Below are 12,294 nucleotides of genomic sequence, written 5' to 3'. Positions count from 1 at the left end.
GGAAGAAAACCTGATGGAGTCTGCAAAAGACCTGAGACTGGGACGGAGATTTGTCTTCCAACAAGACAATGATCCAAAACATAAAGCAAAATCTACAATGGAATGGTTCACAAATAAACATATCCAGGTGTTAGAATGGCCAAGTCAAAGTCCAGACCTGAATCCAATCGAGAATCTGTGGAAAGAACTGAAAACTGCTGTTCACAAACGCTCTCCATCCAACCTCACTGAGCTCGAGCTGTTTTGCATGGAGGAATGGGAAAAAATTTCAGTCTCTCGATGTGCAAAACTGATAGAGACATACCCCAAGCGACTTACAGCTGTAATCGCAGCAAAAGGTGGCGCTGCAAAGTATTAACTTAAGGGGGCTGAATAATTTTGCACGCCCAATTTTTCAGTTTTTTATTTGTTAAAAAAGTTTGAAATATCCAATAAATTTCTTTCCACTTCATGATTGTGTCCCACTTGTTGATTCTTCACAAAAAAGTACAGTTTTATATCTTTATGTTTGAAGCCTGAAATGTGGCAAAAGGTCGAAAAGTTCAAGGGGGCCGAATACTTTCGCAATGCACTGTATCAAATCCTAGCCGCCCCCATACAAAGCTAGCCGACAACTTAGCTTGTACACGTTACAGAATCTTCTTTTTATTGAGTCACACAGAATTTATATACAGCATGGACCTCCCCCTCCTGATCAGATTACCACACACAGGTCAGGGGTTGCCTGATTACATTATCATATGCAGATTACATTTTATACAGAAATATAATTAACATATCTAAAGAACAACCAACACAAACAGTAAGTATACTATTTCCACTCAGCAACTAACAGAGGACAATGATTCAATCAACCTGAGCCAATTGACTAGCAGAATTTCCATCCTCGAGCTTCTGCAATACAATACACATTATCTAAATACACAAACAATAGGGAAATCCTGTCTCTGCCATTGAAGGACATGGAACAGAAGCCAATGTGATTAGCTCTTTCAATTAACATGTTTAAAATCAAACAGGAATAGTCCTCACATATTTCTCGAGATGCATGGCTGACAAATGTCTTTTTAGAATTTTGTGCTTATTAATTTGAAGAGGGGAGGGGTTTGAGGTCAGGATACTCTAAATGATAGCAGAAATAACAGGAGGGCAGCTTCCCACTAATCTTCTCTAAGCAGCCCTTCCTGGAGATCACAGGGGATGGCCAGTATATTTAGGTGTCAGAAGCATGTAGCGCTTCTGATCCTTGATAGCTGCTAGTCTCATTCCAGCATCTTGGTTTTGGCTGTGATAAATTCTCCCTGTCTGCCCACCTGCAAGTTGATTGATGTGCCCAGTCTCTGGGTGGAGAACAAACCTGATTTAGGCCAGCCAGGCCTGCAGTCAATTAGTTGCTGCACTGTTAATTTACCCACTACATTATGTGCTACTATATTATTAAATCTGACCTTATAACGTAAGTCACGTTTTATGATGCATAACTACTACACTTGTGTTTGTGTAAGCTAAGGTAATAGTGTTTTTTATGTCATAGTATAAGAGTCAACCTTAAAATAAAAATCAAACCTGATTTATCCTCTCCGTCATCAAATTCCACAGTGAAAGTGTGCCCGCAGTTAATGATAACTTTTGCAGAAGGTGGATCATAGCTGAAAAGGAGGGGCATCAGACTGGGATCATAGTCAGCATCTTGTGTTATAATGTCAATAGGTGACTGGCGGTCTCCATTGGCAATTGGAAACAAATCATGCCACACCACTGGGCCTGAAATTAAAAAAAAATATTTATTATGGTCAATGAAGATGGCAACAAAAAAAAATATTGTCAAGACTTTTGGATCAATGAAGAAGGCTCTGCTTTAAAGCCCAATTGAACAGTCAATCTAAATCAGCTAAATACATTCCAGGTGCAATAAAACAAATGGTGTTCAATGCCTTACAGTTTACTTTTCTTCTAAGGCAGCTATACAGCATGAAACTAAACCAGAGGAAGCACATAGAGGAGGGTCTTTAGGCTTATTCTGTAAAAAGTAGGGTGACACTTCAAGGAATTCCATCCAAAATTTGCTGCAGTACTTTGAGTCTGGGTCATAGAATCAATTTCCAAAGATCTCCCTCGAGAAGAATGTTTCAAATGTCTCTGCGAGAGGGAGACCTACTGGATTTATACCCTTGATAGTATGTCACTAGGAGGCCTCAATGAGGACCTAGAAATTCCAATTATCCTATAACCTCAGTTCCCAACCTATACACCATGTATACCAACAACAATATATACTAGTGTGTGCTTGGTATACTGTGCATACACTTACCCACTATATCTGTACATCAATTCATAAAAAATACCCTCCCCTTAATCCTTAATGAATTACCATATATTTATCTTAATTTGTCCCTAATATTTCTCCATAATATTGTACAATACAACCTATGAATGGCCATAGAATCCATAATCTTTCTTGTGACTGCCGTCAACTGTATGGTATCAGTCAGGAGGTAGGCGGAGTTGGCAAGCTGAGCCTTGCGATCCTTCGCCACCCCTACTTAACCCCAGCTAGGATGGCCACCGGAGAGGCCTGAGGAAAAAGCATGCATGCTCCGAACGCATGCCATTTTGACCACGCCCACCAATGCCTCTCCATTTCCCTGGTAACACCAGGCTGACTGCTCTCCCACCCCAGAGCCCCGGAATCCACCAGTGCGGCTGGCAACGTGGAACACCGCAGACGACAGCCCCCCACCTGCACCAAAGCAGACTAAATTGACTCATTTCACAAGCTTATTTTCTCTTCCACCATGTGAGTGAATCTCTATTAAAACATGTACCTTTACTTAATACTCCACTTAGAGTGGCGCTGCTTATTTTCATCTCCAGCAGCTGCACAGTGAGACCCCTGTTATGTGGAAACACTGGTCTCTCTGCGGAGGTACAACATGTTTCCTGCTGAGTCAAAGTCAAAGTTGAAGCTCTCCATTCAGTGGGTGAGAATGAGCTTTGCTGCCTGCTGACTGGTTGGACTTCTGCAATGAGACTAATGCTTCTGCACAGTGTGCAAGGGTCCCACTCTACAGGGGACAGGCTTTTCTACTTTGACTGTGGCTGCTTTTGAAAGAAGACAAACTGTAAGACATTGAACCCTTTTTTGTTTTGATGCACCTGGAATGTATTTAGCTAATTCAAACAGGAGGATCAGTTGGGCTTAAAAATGATCTCTTGACACTTTTTTTTTTTAACTATTTAACCACTTAGAGACCACCCTATAGCATTAGTCATCGTGGACAGTGGAAAATGTTGCATTTCATTTGGAAATCAAGGATTCCAGAGTCTGGAGTAAGAGTGGACCAGAATCCAAGTTGCATGATGTCCAGTGTGAAGTTTCCACAGTCAGTGATGATTTGAGGAGCCATGTCACCTGCTGGTGTTGGTCCACTGTGTTTTATCAAGTCCAAAGTCAGTGCAGCCCTCTACCAGGAAATTCTAGAGCACTTCGTGCTTCCCTCTGCTGACCAGTTTTATGGGGATGTTGATTTCATTTTCCAGCAGGACTTGGCCCCTGCCCACACTGCCAAAAGTACCAACACCTGGTTTTATAATCATGGTATCACTGTGCTTCATTGGCCAGCAAACTCACCTGACCTAAACCCGCAGGGGTGTCCAAACTATGGCCCTCCATAGAGAATCTGTGGGGTATTGTCAAAAGGAAGAGGAGAGACACCAGACCCAACAATGCAGATGAGCCTAAAGCCACTTTTAAGGCTACCTGGGCTTCCATAACACATCAGCAGTGCCACAGGTTGATCACTTCCATGCCACGCCGCTTCAATGCAGTAATTCAAGCAAAAGGAGCCCGACCAAGTATTGAGTGCATACTATACTGTATGTACATGGACATACTTTTCAGTAACCCAACATTTCTGTATTAAAAATCCTTTTTTTTTTATTGGTCTTATGTAATATTCTAATTTTCTGAGATACTGAATTTGGGGTTTTCACTAGCTGTAAGCCATAATCATCAAAATTAAAAGAAAACATTTTTGAAATACATCACTCGGTGTGTAACACATCTATGTAAAATATATGAGTTTCCCTTTTTAAATTGAATTACTGAAATAAAATAACTTTTTGATGATATTCCAATTTTATGAGATGCACCTGTACAGTACAATTAGATCCAGCACATGAAATATAACATAGCGTGTTTGCATAGTAGGAATTTATACTGTTTAAATCTCTTTATCACAAAGAACGAGATAAATGCAGTGTATCGATTATTAAGAAGTGATGCGCTGCCTGTCACATGCACTGCAATCTAATCTGTTATTTAGTACATTGCATATTCTGAAGACCACAGCAAATCAGAGTGGTGTTATTATCTAAAGGCAGTAAAGTAACCCTGGACATGCTGGGTATTATTAGAAATATTTCAGCACTTATCTGTCCAGCCTTCTCATCTGAACTGATACAGCTATCGCATGAACCGAATGATCTAAAACCTTTACAGACTGTTTAAAGCTGAACTCTTGATAATCTTTATAAAAGAAACAAATGAATGCAGCTATGTAATAAGTATTACATAAATCAATAGACTTTTTTTAATGCAAGCATTGTAGTATGTGAATTTCACCTGGTATCAGAGCTGAGTTGGAGTGAAGAAGAAACAGTAAAAGGAAACAATCAGTTTATGTGCTAACAAGAAAAATGCTGATAGGAGGAGAAAGCAGAGTGACAGAAAGATGAGCTCATCAATGTGCTGCTTCTTCTTTCACTGTCCATTCGCAAGCTGGGGCGATTCAAGAACAACCTGGGCTCAGAGGAAGTGGGTTGAATGATAATGGCCATCAAACTGAGGAAACGTAATGGCAAAAAAAAAGTACAGTAGGGGAAATCTCTGGACTGCAACAATAGTAGGTTTTGTTAGTTTATATTTTATTGGGCTAGTCATTTTTTTCTGCCATTTTCTTTCATTTTTGGCTGGAGGAGCTTCTGCGGTAGTGAGGACTGCACCAACAAAACAAAATTTTGTTTAAAGTAAAAACTATAGGCAAAACTTTTTCCTGGTGCCTCCATGACAGCATACCTGTGATAGAGCTCCGCCTCTACTCCACCTTCATGACTAGTGAATAGCTAAAAAAAAAGACGCCCCCTACTCCCAACATTCTCCTTTTTTTCCTCATACCTCTGGACTGGTGAAGAGTAGCAGTATGTCCCTACCTGCTGACCATCTGGCAGCTTCCTCTGGGTTAAGCCTCTCCCAAGTGCAGTCCCTGTACTCAGGCCGCTCTTAGCGCTAAAAAGTCTGGGAACCCCTTCTACGGATTTTTTGGGGTATGCAGAGTTTCCTAATGAGGAACACAGTCTGCCATAACTCTTTTGCATAAAGAGCTTTTTTGTGATTGGAATTGATAGCGGCAGCAGCAGGATCAGCATTCTGACACTTCCGGGTCTGGGACATGCGTGCACACCGCCGATGGCCTGCTCCCGCTGTGATCACACACAGCAACAGCTCAGCGGCAAATATCACAGACTCGATGTTCACTGGCACCCACCTATTGTTTGTTACACAGACAGAGCAGCAATCTTCCTGTGTAAACGAGGCAGATCGCCATTCTGTCAAGAGGGAAGGCATTGATTCTGTGTTCCTGCTAAGCAGGGACATGGATCTATGCCTTCCTTTAGTAAAAGCACATCCCTACAGTACACAAGCACTGGCTAGGAACACATTTAACCCTTTGATTGCTCCTGATGATAAACCCTTCCCAGTCAGCGTCATTAGTACAATGACAGTGCATATTTTTAAGTGCCGATCACTGTATTAGTGTCTCTGGTCCCCAAAAAGTGTCAAAGTGTCAGTTAGTGTCTGATTTGGCCACTGCAATATTGCACTCCCGCTAAGTCACTGACTGCTGCCATTACTAGTAAAAAATAAAAATATCCCATAGTTTGTAGACGCTATAACTTTTGCACAAACCAGTCAATATACACTTATTAAGATTGTTTTTTATCAAAAATATGTAGCTGAATACATATTGGTCTAAACTGATAAGGAACTTTTATTTTTTCAATTTTTTTATTGGGTACGCTTTATAGCAAAAAGTAAAAAATATTGTTTTTTTTTCCCCAAAATTGTGTGTAGCAATATTTCCAGGTGGGTCTGCCATGGTCACCGGTAACAGCAACAGCACATTTAAGCTGATTTCCCAAATGTGAGATCTGAGTCAAAGAACAGTCCGGATGGGAGAAGGGAATGAGTGGGATACTCCTCTGGCTCAACTAGGTACAAATTGGCACACTTGAGAGAAAAATGCCTTTCAGCACTGACTCAACACCGGCTGGATGCCGGCTAACACTTGCTGGCTCTTGAAATCACTGACTTGCTTGTACTGTACTGAAGACTGACTTCTGACACTCTGGTTAGCTCAAAAGTCCTTGACACTGCTTCCTCCAGTCCTTCTTGACTGAGGTTGCCTTTTGCAACACTGCTGCTGCAACTCTCAACACTGTACACTGCATGCTGTACACTTCCACTACGCACCCCCTGTGACGGTATTCCCCATCACTGGAATTTAAAGACAGATAAGTAATGGTTTGGATTGCTTCACATTTGCCAGCAATATCCCCATGTAGAAATATTAAGATTTATTCCCATTTGCCAGGAAATCTGTAATTCCTAAATGCTGTGTATATTACATATCTTTCAATGTCAGCAAGGTTTTCCTTTTGTTTGTGTATTGGGAATGTGGATTGCCCTGTCTCATTGTAAGTGCTAATGACCTCCCATTGTTCTGTGTCTGGCTATTGTGTACATTGATTGCCCCCTGGGGGCTTCTGTCTCCTTGCACCTGGCAGTCCTTCTGGTCAAGCTATCTGACCAATCACTGCTGACTCATTTTCAATTCCTCATTTGCATGGCTAAGGAGGACCAGAAGGGGAACTGCAGGTACTTTACAATTGACCAATAGGAAAGCGGTTGTTGGGGGGCGGGATGTTTCAAATTCTGTATATATAAGTCTTGTTCAATAAAGTTGTTTTAGAGTTCCTTCACCTCAATCTAGAGTCCTGTCTCTTATTGGGGGAATCTGCTGCAGGGATTGCTATGGTCTTCCATACTCCCTTAGAGAATCACTAAGCTCTTGTAAGAGCTTGTGTAAGAGCTTGTTCGTGCTGCACTCTCTGGGGAAAGAGAGGTTCACCCACAGGAACCTGGAGCCTTGTCGTAGGTCCAGGGTGGGTAGGAGATGCCAAGACCCTAACCAAGCTGCGGCGGTTCGTGGAGTCTGAAGTGCTTACGGTGTCTGGTGGAGTGCTTGGAGCCCTCGGGAAGCACTAGGAGCATCTGTCAACGGAGGTACCCGCTCAGGGGTGCCCTGTTCCGTTACATTGGTGGCAAGCGGTGGGATGGCGTCCTAGTGTGAGGAGAAGCAGCTCCGAGACACCGGTAACGTTATGGAGCGAGATAACACCCGTGCAGCGTCCCCATATGAGGAGGAGTTTCTCTGGAGGTTGCAGCAACACTTGGTCCAACAGGATGGGCCTGTATCAGAGGAAGCCATACTGGACTGGAGAGATGCCACTCGAAAGGAGATGTGGTATGAGGCCTTAGAGGATGTGCAGTGGAGGCGGAGAGAGAACCTTCCCAGCGAAGAACAGCGGTTCCAGGTATACGTTGCCCTGTGGTTACCTTTCCTAGGAAAGCAACCCCTGCATGAGTGGGTGACGGAGCTGTGGAACCTGATTTGGAAGGAGTTGTGGCCGGATGAAGCTTACCGGGCACTAAAGGGGTACGCCACCGGGCACGACCACTGGATGGCTGACAACAATATGCCGGAAGGTGAGGACTATAGGGGCCCGGGCTTGCTGTGGGAGGCATTTGAGGAGAGGGACTTTGGATGTCCAGCAGAGTTTCGGCGCTGGGAAATCCAGGACACCAGTGAAGCCCTACTGGGTCTCCCCAAAGCGGATGACCTGGGCTCAGACCTGATTCATCTGGTCACATGGATTGGGAACTGGAGCAGGACTACCAACGCCTGCTCTGCTCCATTCCACCCCAATCTACCCTGCAAGCAGAGCCGGAGTCCTGGGTGACAGATCAAGACCCACAACCCTTGAGTTGGAGAGACAGTACAGACTGGAGGTACTGTAAAGACCTACCGATGGCAGGTGGAGATGGGACCGAGGTCTCTCTACCGGCCCTACAGGGAGGCTGGGCAGCCGGCCCAGGTCCCCAGCTACAGCAGGAGTTACAGGGAGCTGAAGGTGTCGTCCTTCCTTCCAAGCAGCAGCGTATCTTCCAGGGAGTGGAGACAACTAATTGTTCTCCCCAACCGCAGGGAGACAACAGCCCTGACCCCAATGGTACAGATGGGACCGCGGTCTCTGCACCAGACCTACAGGGATGCTGGATGGGCGGTCCAGATCCCCAACCTGCCCCACAGGAATACCAGGAGGAGGAGGTAAGCGATCCCTCCTCTCTACAGCAGACCCCCAACCAGGTCCTGGGGGTAGTATTCGCCAACCCCAGCCCAGCAGAAGAGCTGGCAACAGGGCAGAGTGTTACCAAGCTCTGTCCAGCAAAAGCTACAGTCCTCATTTGTACACCCCAGGGATGCTGGACAGTTGGCCCAGATCCCCAACAGCCTGATGAAGTGAGCCCCACCACCCTGTCTTCTCTCCAGCGGCTGAAAGGACTCCCAGGAGAAGGGCCAGTCCACGCTTATCCCCAGCGGCAGGTATGTTCTCCAAGAGAGGCAGAGGTTGGCTGGGTAAGTAACACTGTTTTCCCGACAATTTGTTTGGGGTACTGGGTGGGTGCAGACATTGAGAGGGCCTGTGGAACACAGCCTACCTTAGAGAGGTTGGAAAGTTCTTCTCTCAGTCTACTAGGCTCCTCTTATGTCTAAATCACCCTGTGTCTCTTAGGGACACAGGGTGCTCAAGAAGCCCAGTCTGGCCTGCCCAAACCAGACTTTCACAGACTAATTGGCTATGAGAGCTCCATGCGCCTTGCCAAGACAAACTTACAAACTATATGGAACTTTGTCAAGGAAGCTGCCATGATGGATGGACTCTTTGGGACTTGTTACCCGACTAACTCAGGCACAGACCGATTGGAGGTCTGGTACCTGGATAAGTCTACCTTTGGGGGGAATATATGTGACGGTATTCCCCATCACTGGAATTTAAAGACAGATAAGTAATGGTTTGGATTGCTTCACATTTGCCAGCAATATCCCCATATAGAAATATTAAGATTTATTCCCATTTGCCAGGAAATCTGTAATTCCTAAATGCTGTGTATATTACATATCTTTCAATGTCAGCAAGGTTTTCCTTTTGTTTGTGTATTGGGAATGTGGATTGCCCTGTCTCATTGTAAGTGCTAATGACCTCCCATTGTTCTGTGTCTGGCTATTGTGTACATTGATTGCCCCCTGGGGGCTTCTGTCTCCTTGCACCTGGCAGTCCTTCTGGTCAAGCTATCTGACCAATCACTGCTGACTCATTTTCAATTCCTCATTTGCATGGCTAAGGAGGACCAGAAGGGGAACTGCAGGTACTTTACAATTGACCAATAGGAAAGCGGTTGTTGGGGGCGGGATGTTCCAAATTCTGTATATATAAGTCTTGTTCAATAAAGTTTTAGAGTTCCTTCACCTCAATCTAGAGTCCTGTCTCTTATTGGGGGAATCTGCTGCAGGGATTGCTATGGTCTTCCATACTCCCTTAGAGAATCACTAAGCTCTTGTAAGAGCTTGTGTAAGAGCTTGTTCATGCTGGACTCTCTGGGGAAAGAGAGGTTCACCCACGGGAACCTGGAGCCTTGTCGTAGGTCCAGGGTGGGTAGGAGATGCCAAAACCCTAACCAAGCTGCGGCGGTTCGTGGAGTCTGAAGTGCTTACGGTGTCTGGTGGAGTGCTTGGAGCCCTCGGGAAGCACTAGGAGCATCTGTCAACGGAGGTACCCGCTCAGGGGTGCCCTGTTCCGTTACACCCACATTTACTCTTCCTGCACCAGCTAGCTAGCTCCCGGATCCCTCTGACCTTCTCCGGAATGATCCCCTCTCACTAGGCAGACCCCCAGGGGCAGTTTGCAGTACTCACGGCTGGGAATGCTTTCCTGGAACTTGACCCCTCTCAGCTTTGCTGGTCCTCGACACACCGGATCCTCTCTGCAGCTCAGCTCAGCCCTCTGTCCCTTCAGGCAAGCCGTCTGGGACACCCGATTCCTCTTGACAGGAGGAGAGACAGCCTTACTCTCCCTCCTGGGACTCTGATTCGCACCAAAGACCTTGTGTCATGTGCTCCCCCAAACTTATACACCCTCCCAGAATGCTGTGCGGCAGAATCTGCCTTTCTGGGGCAGAGAACACAGTGGGGAGACTCCCCATCCTCAACAGCCACACCTGGGAACCATGACAACCTAGCTGAAAATCATGGCCCTGCTGATAAGCAGACAAGGCCTACTACACTTTACCTAGCACCTACCTTGTAGGGTGCTACATGTGTTTTTTTTTTTTTTACTTTATAGAGTAAAAAATAAAATCTGCAGAGGTGATCAAATGCCACCAAAAGAAAGCTCTACTTGTAAGGAAAAAAGGACTTATCGCAAAAATGGCCTGGTCATGAAGGGGGGGGGGGGTAAACCTTCCAGAGGTCAAATGTTAAAGTCTGGTGTGATGCATTACCATATTTTGTGTTACGCATAAACGTGTTTCGTTTACCTCCCTAGCGGTATTCCCGAGTGTGGCTCGGGGTTAATATACAGTACCAAAAGTGGTAACCCCGAGCCACACTCAGGATTACACCCCAATAAAACTCACCTTTCCCTGCGACCTCCCACTGTCCTCCCCGCCGCCCTCCAGCCATCCTCCCGCTGTTCTCCTGCTGTGTGCTCTGCCAATGCCGACACCTGTCTTCCGGTACCCTTCCCTGCAAGCGTTGTGACGTGGGGGGGTGGAACTGGTGGCAAATTCAAAAATGTAAATACACTAAATGACATGATACAAAGTTGTGATCCTAACGGATTACACTGTATCATGTCATTTCACCACAGGATTGCACCTGGTGACTTTTCCAGTGCCCTGCCTGTGCTTGGAAAATTGAGAACAACCAATGGCGTTCAAAAAGCATTCTTTTTGCGCAAAAGCGCTTTTAGACGAACTGGAAAACAGCGACAGTGAAACTGAGTTACTTGAAGGACTGAGCGATAGCGATTCGTGGGAAATTTTGTCATCAGGTACGGAAAGTGACGACAGCGACGATTCTGATGTCTCTTTTTGACACATAGCTTTGTTGGAAATTCTGAAGAATAATTTGATATACTTCCCAATTTTTTTTTAGTTTTGGTACAGAATGAGTAGTTTGAAAATAATGACGAATTTGATGAAACTACTCATTCTGCACCAAAATTAAAAAAATTTGGGAAGTAAATCAAATGATTCTTCAGAAATTCAAATGCAGCTATGTGTCAGAAAGAGACATCAGAATCGTCACTGTCGTCACTTTCCGTACCTGATGACGAATTTTCCCACGAATCGCTATCGCTCAGTTCTTCAAGTAACTCCTTTTCACTGTCGCTGTTTTCTAGTTCGTCTAAAAGCGCTTTTTGGACGCCATGGTCGTTCTCAATTTTCCAGGCACAAAGAACTGGAAAAGCACAGACAGGGCACTGGAAAAGCCACCAGGTGAAATCCTGTGGTGAAATGGCATTATACAGTTTAATCTGTTAGGATAATAACTTTGTATCATGTCATTTGATTTATTTACATTTTTGAAATTGCCGCCGGTTCCACCCCCCTGCATCGCGGCGCTCGCAGGAAAGAGAACCGGAAGACAGGTGCCAGCATTGGCTGAGCACACAGCGGGAGGACAGTGGGAGGATGGCTAGAGAACGGAGGGGGAGGATGGCGGGGGATCGCAGGGGAAGGTGAGTTATATTGTGGGGTAATTCTGAGTGTGGCTCAGGGTTACCGCTTTTGGTACTGTATATTAACCCCGAGCCACACTCGGGAATACCGATAGGGAGGTTATTATAATTTATGATTTCATGTTTCAAACTTTATCATACCCGGGATGTCTACTACACTCTTGTTTGGACAGATTTAAGTGGGTTATTCCTAAGAACTATGGGCCTAAAATATAAAACAACATATTTCCATGCAAAATAATGTACCGCTTTTAGCACAAAAATTCTGACATAATCAGACAGGAGGCCAGGGAGGTTAAGGCAGTTAATTTATCTGAATGGGCTACCAATGCACGAGGATGCACAAAAAATAAAATGTATCAGGACTGTTTT

The 12,294-nt window shown here is 45.0% G+C and overlaps 1 protein-coding gene across 1 annotated transcript in view; it reads right to left on the bottom strand.

The window, feature by feature from the left end:
- LOC309556554 (uncharacterized protein) overlaps positions 1–12,294 on the bottom strand; it is a 97,772-nt gene that overhangs the window by 33,885 nt on the left and 51,593 nt on the right. The window contains exon 9 of the mRNA XM_082259002.1: positions 1,567–1,764. Coding sequence (XP_082115128.1) covers positions 1,567–1,764 — 198 coding nt within the window. The remainder of the gene's footprint in view (positions 1–1,566; positions 1,765–12,294) is intronic.

Source organism: Pelophylax lessonae, assembly GCF_965119305.1.
Source record: "Pelophylax lessonae genome assembly, chromosome: 5".
NCBI lineage: Eukaryota > Metazoa > Chordata > Amphibia > Anura > Ranidae > Pelophylax > Pelophylax lessonae.
This window is presented reverse-complemented; position numbering and strand designations above follow the sequence as displayed.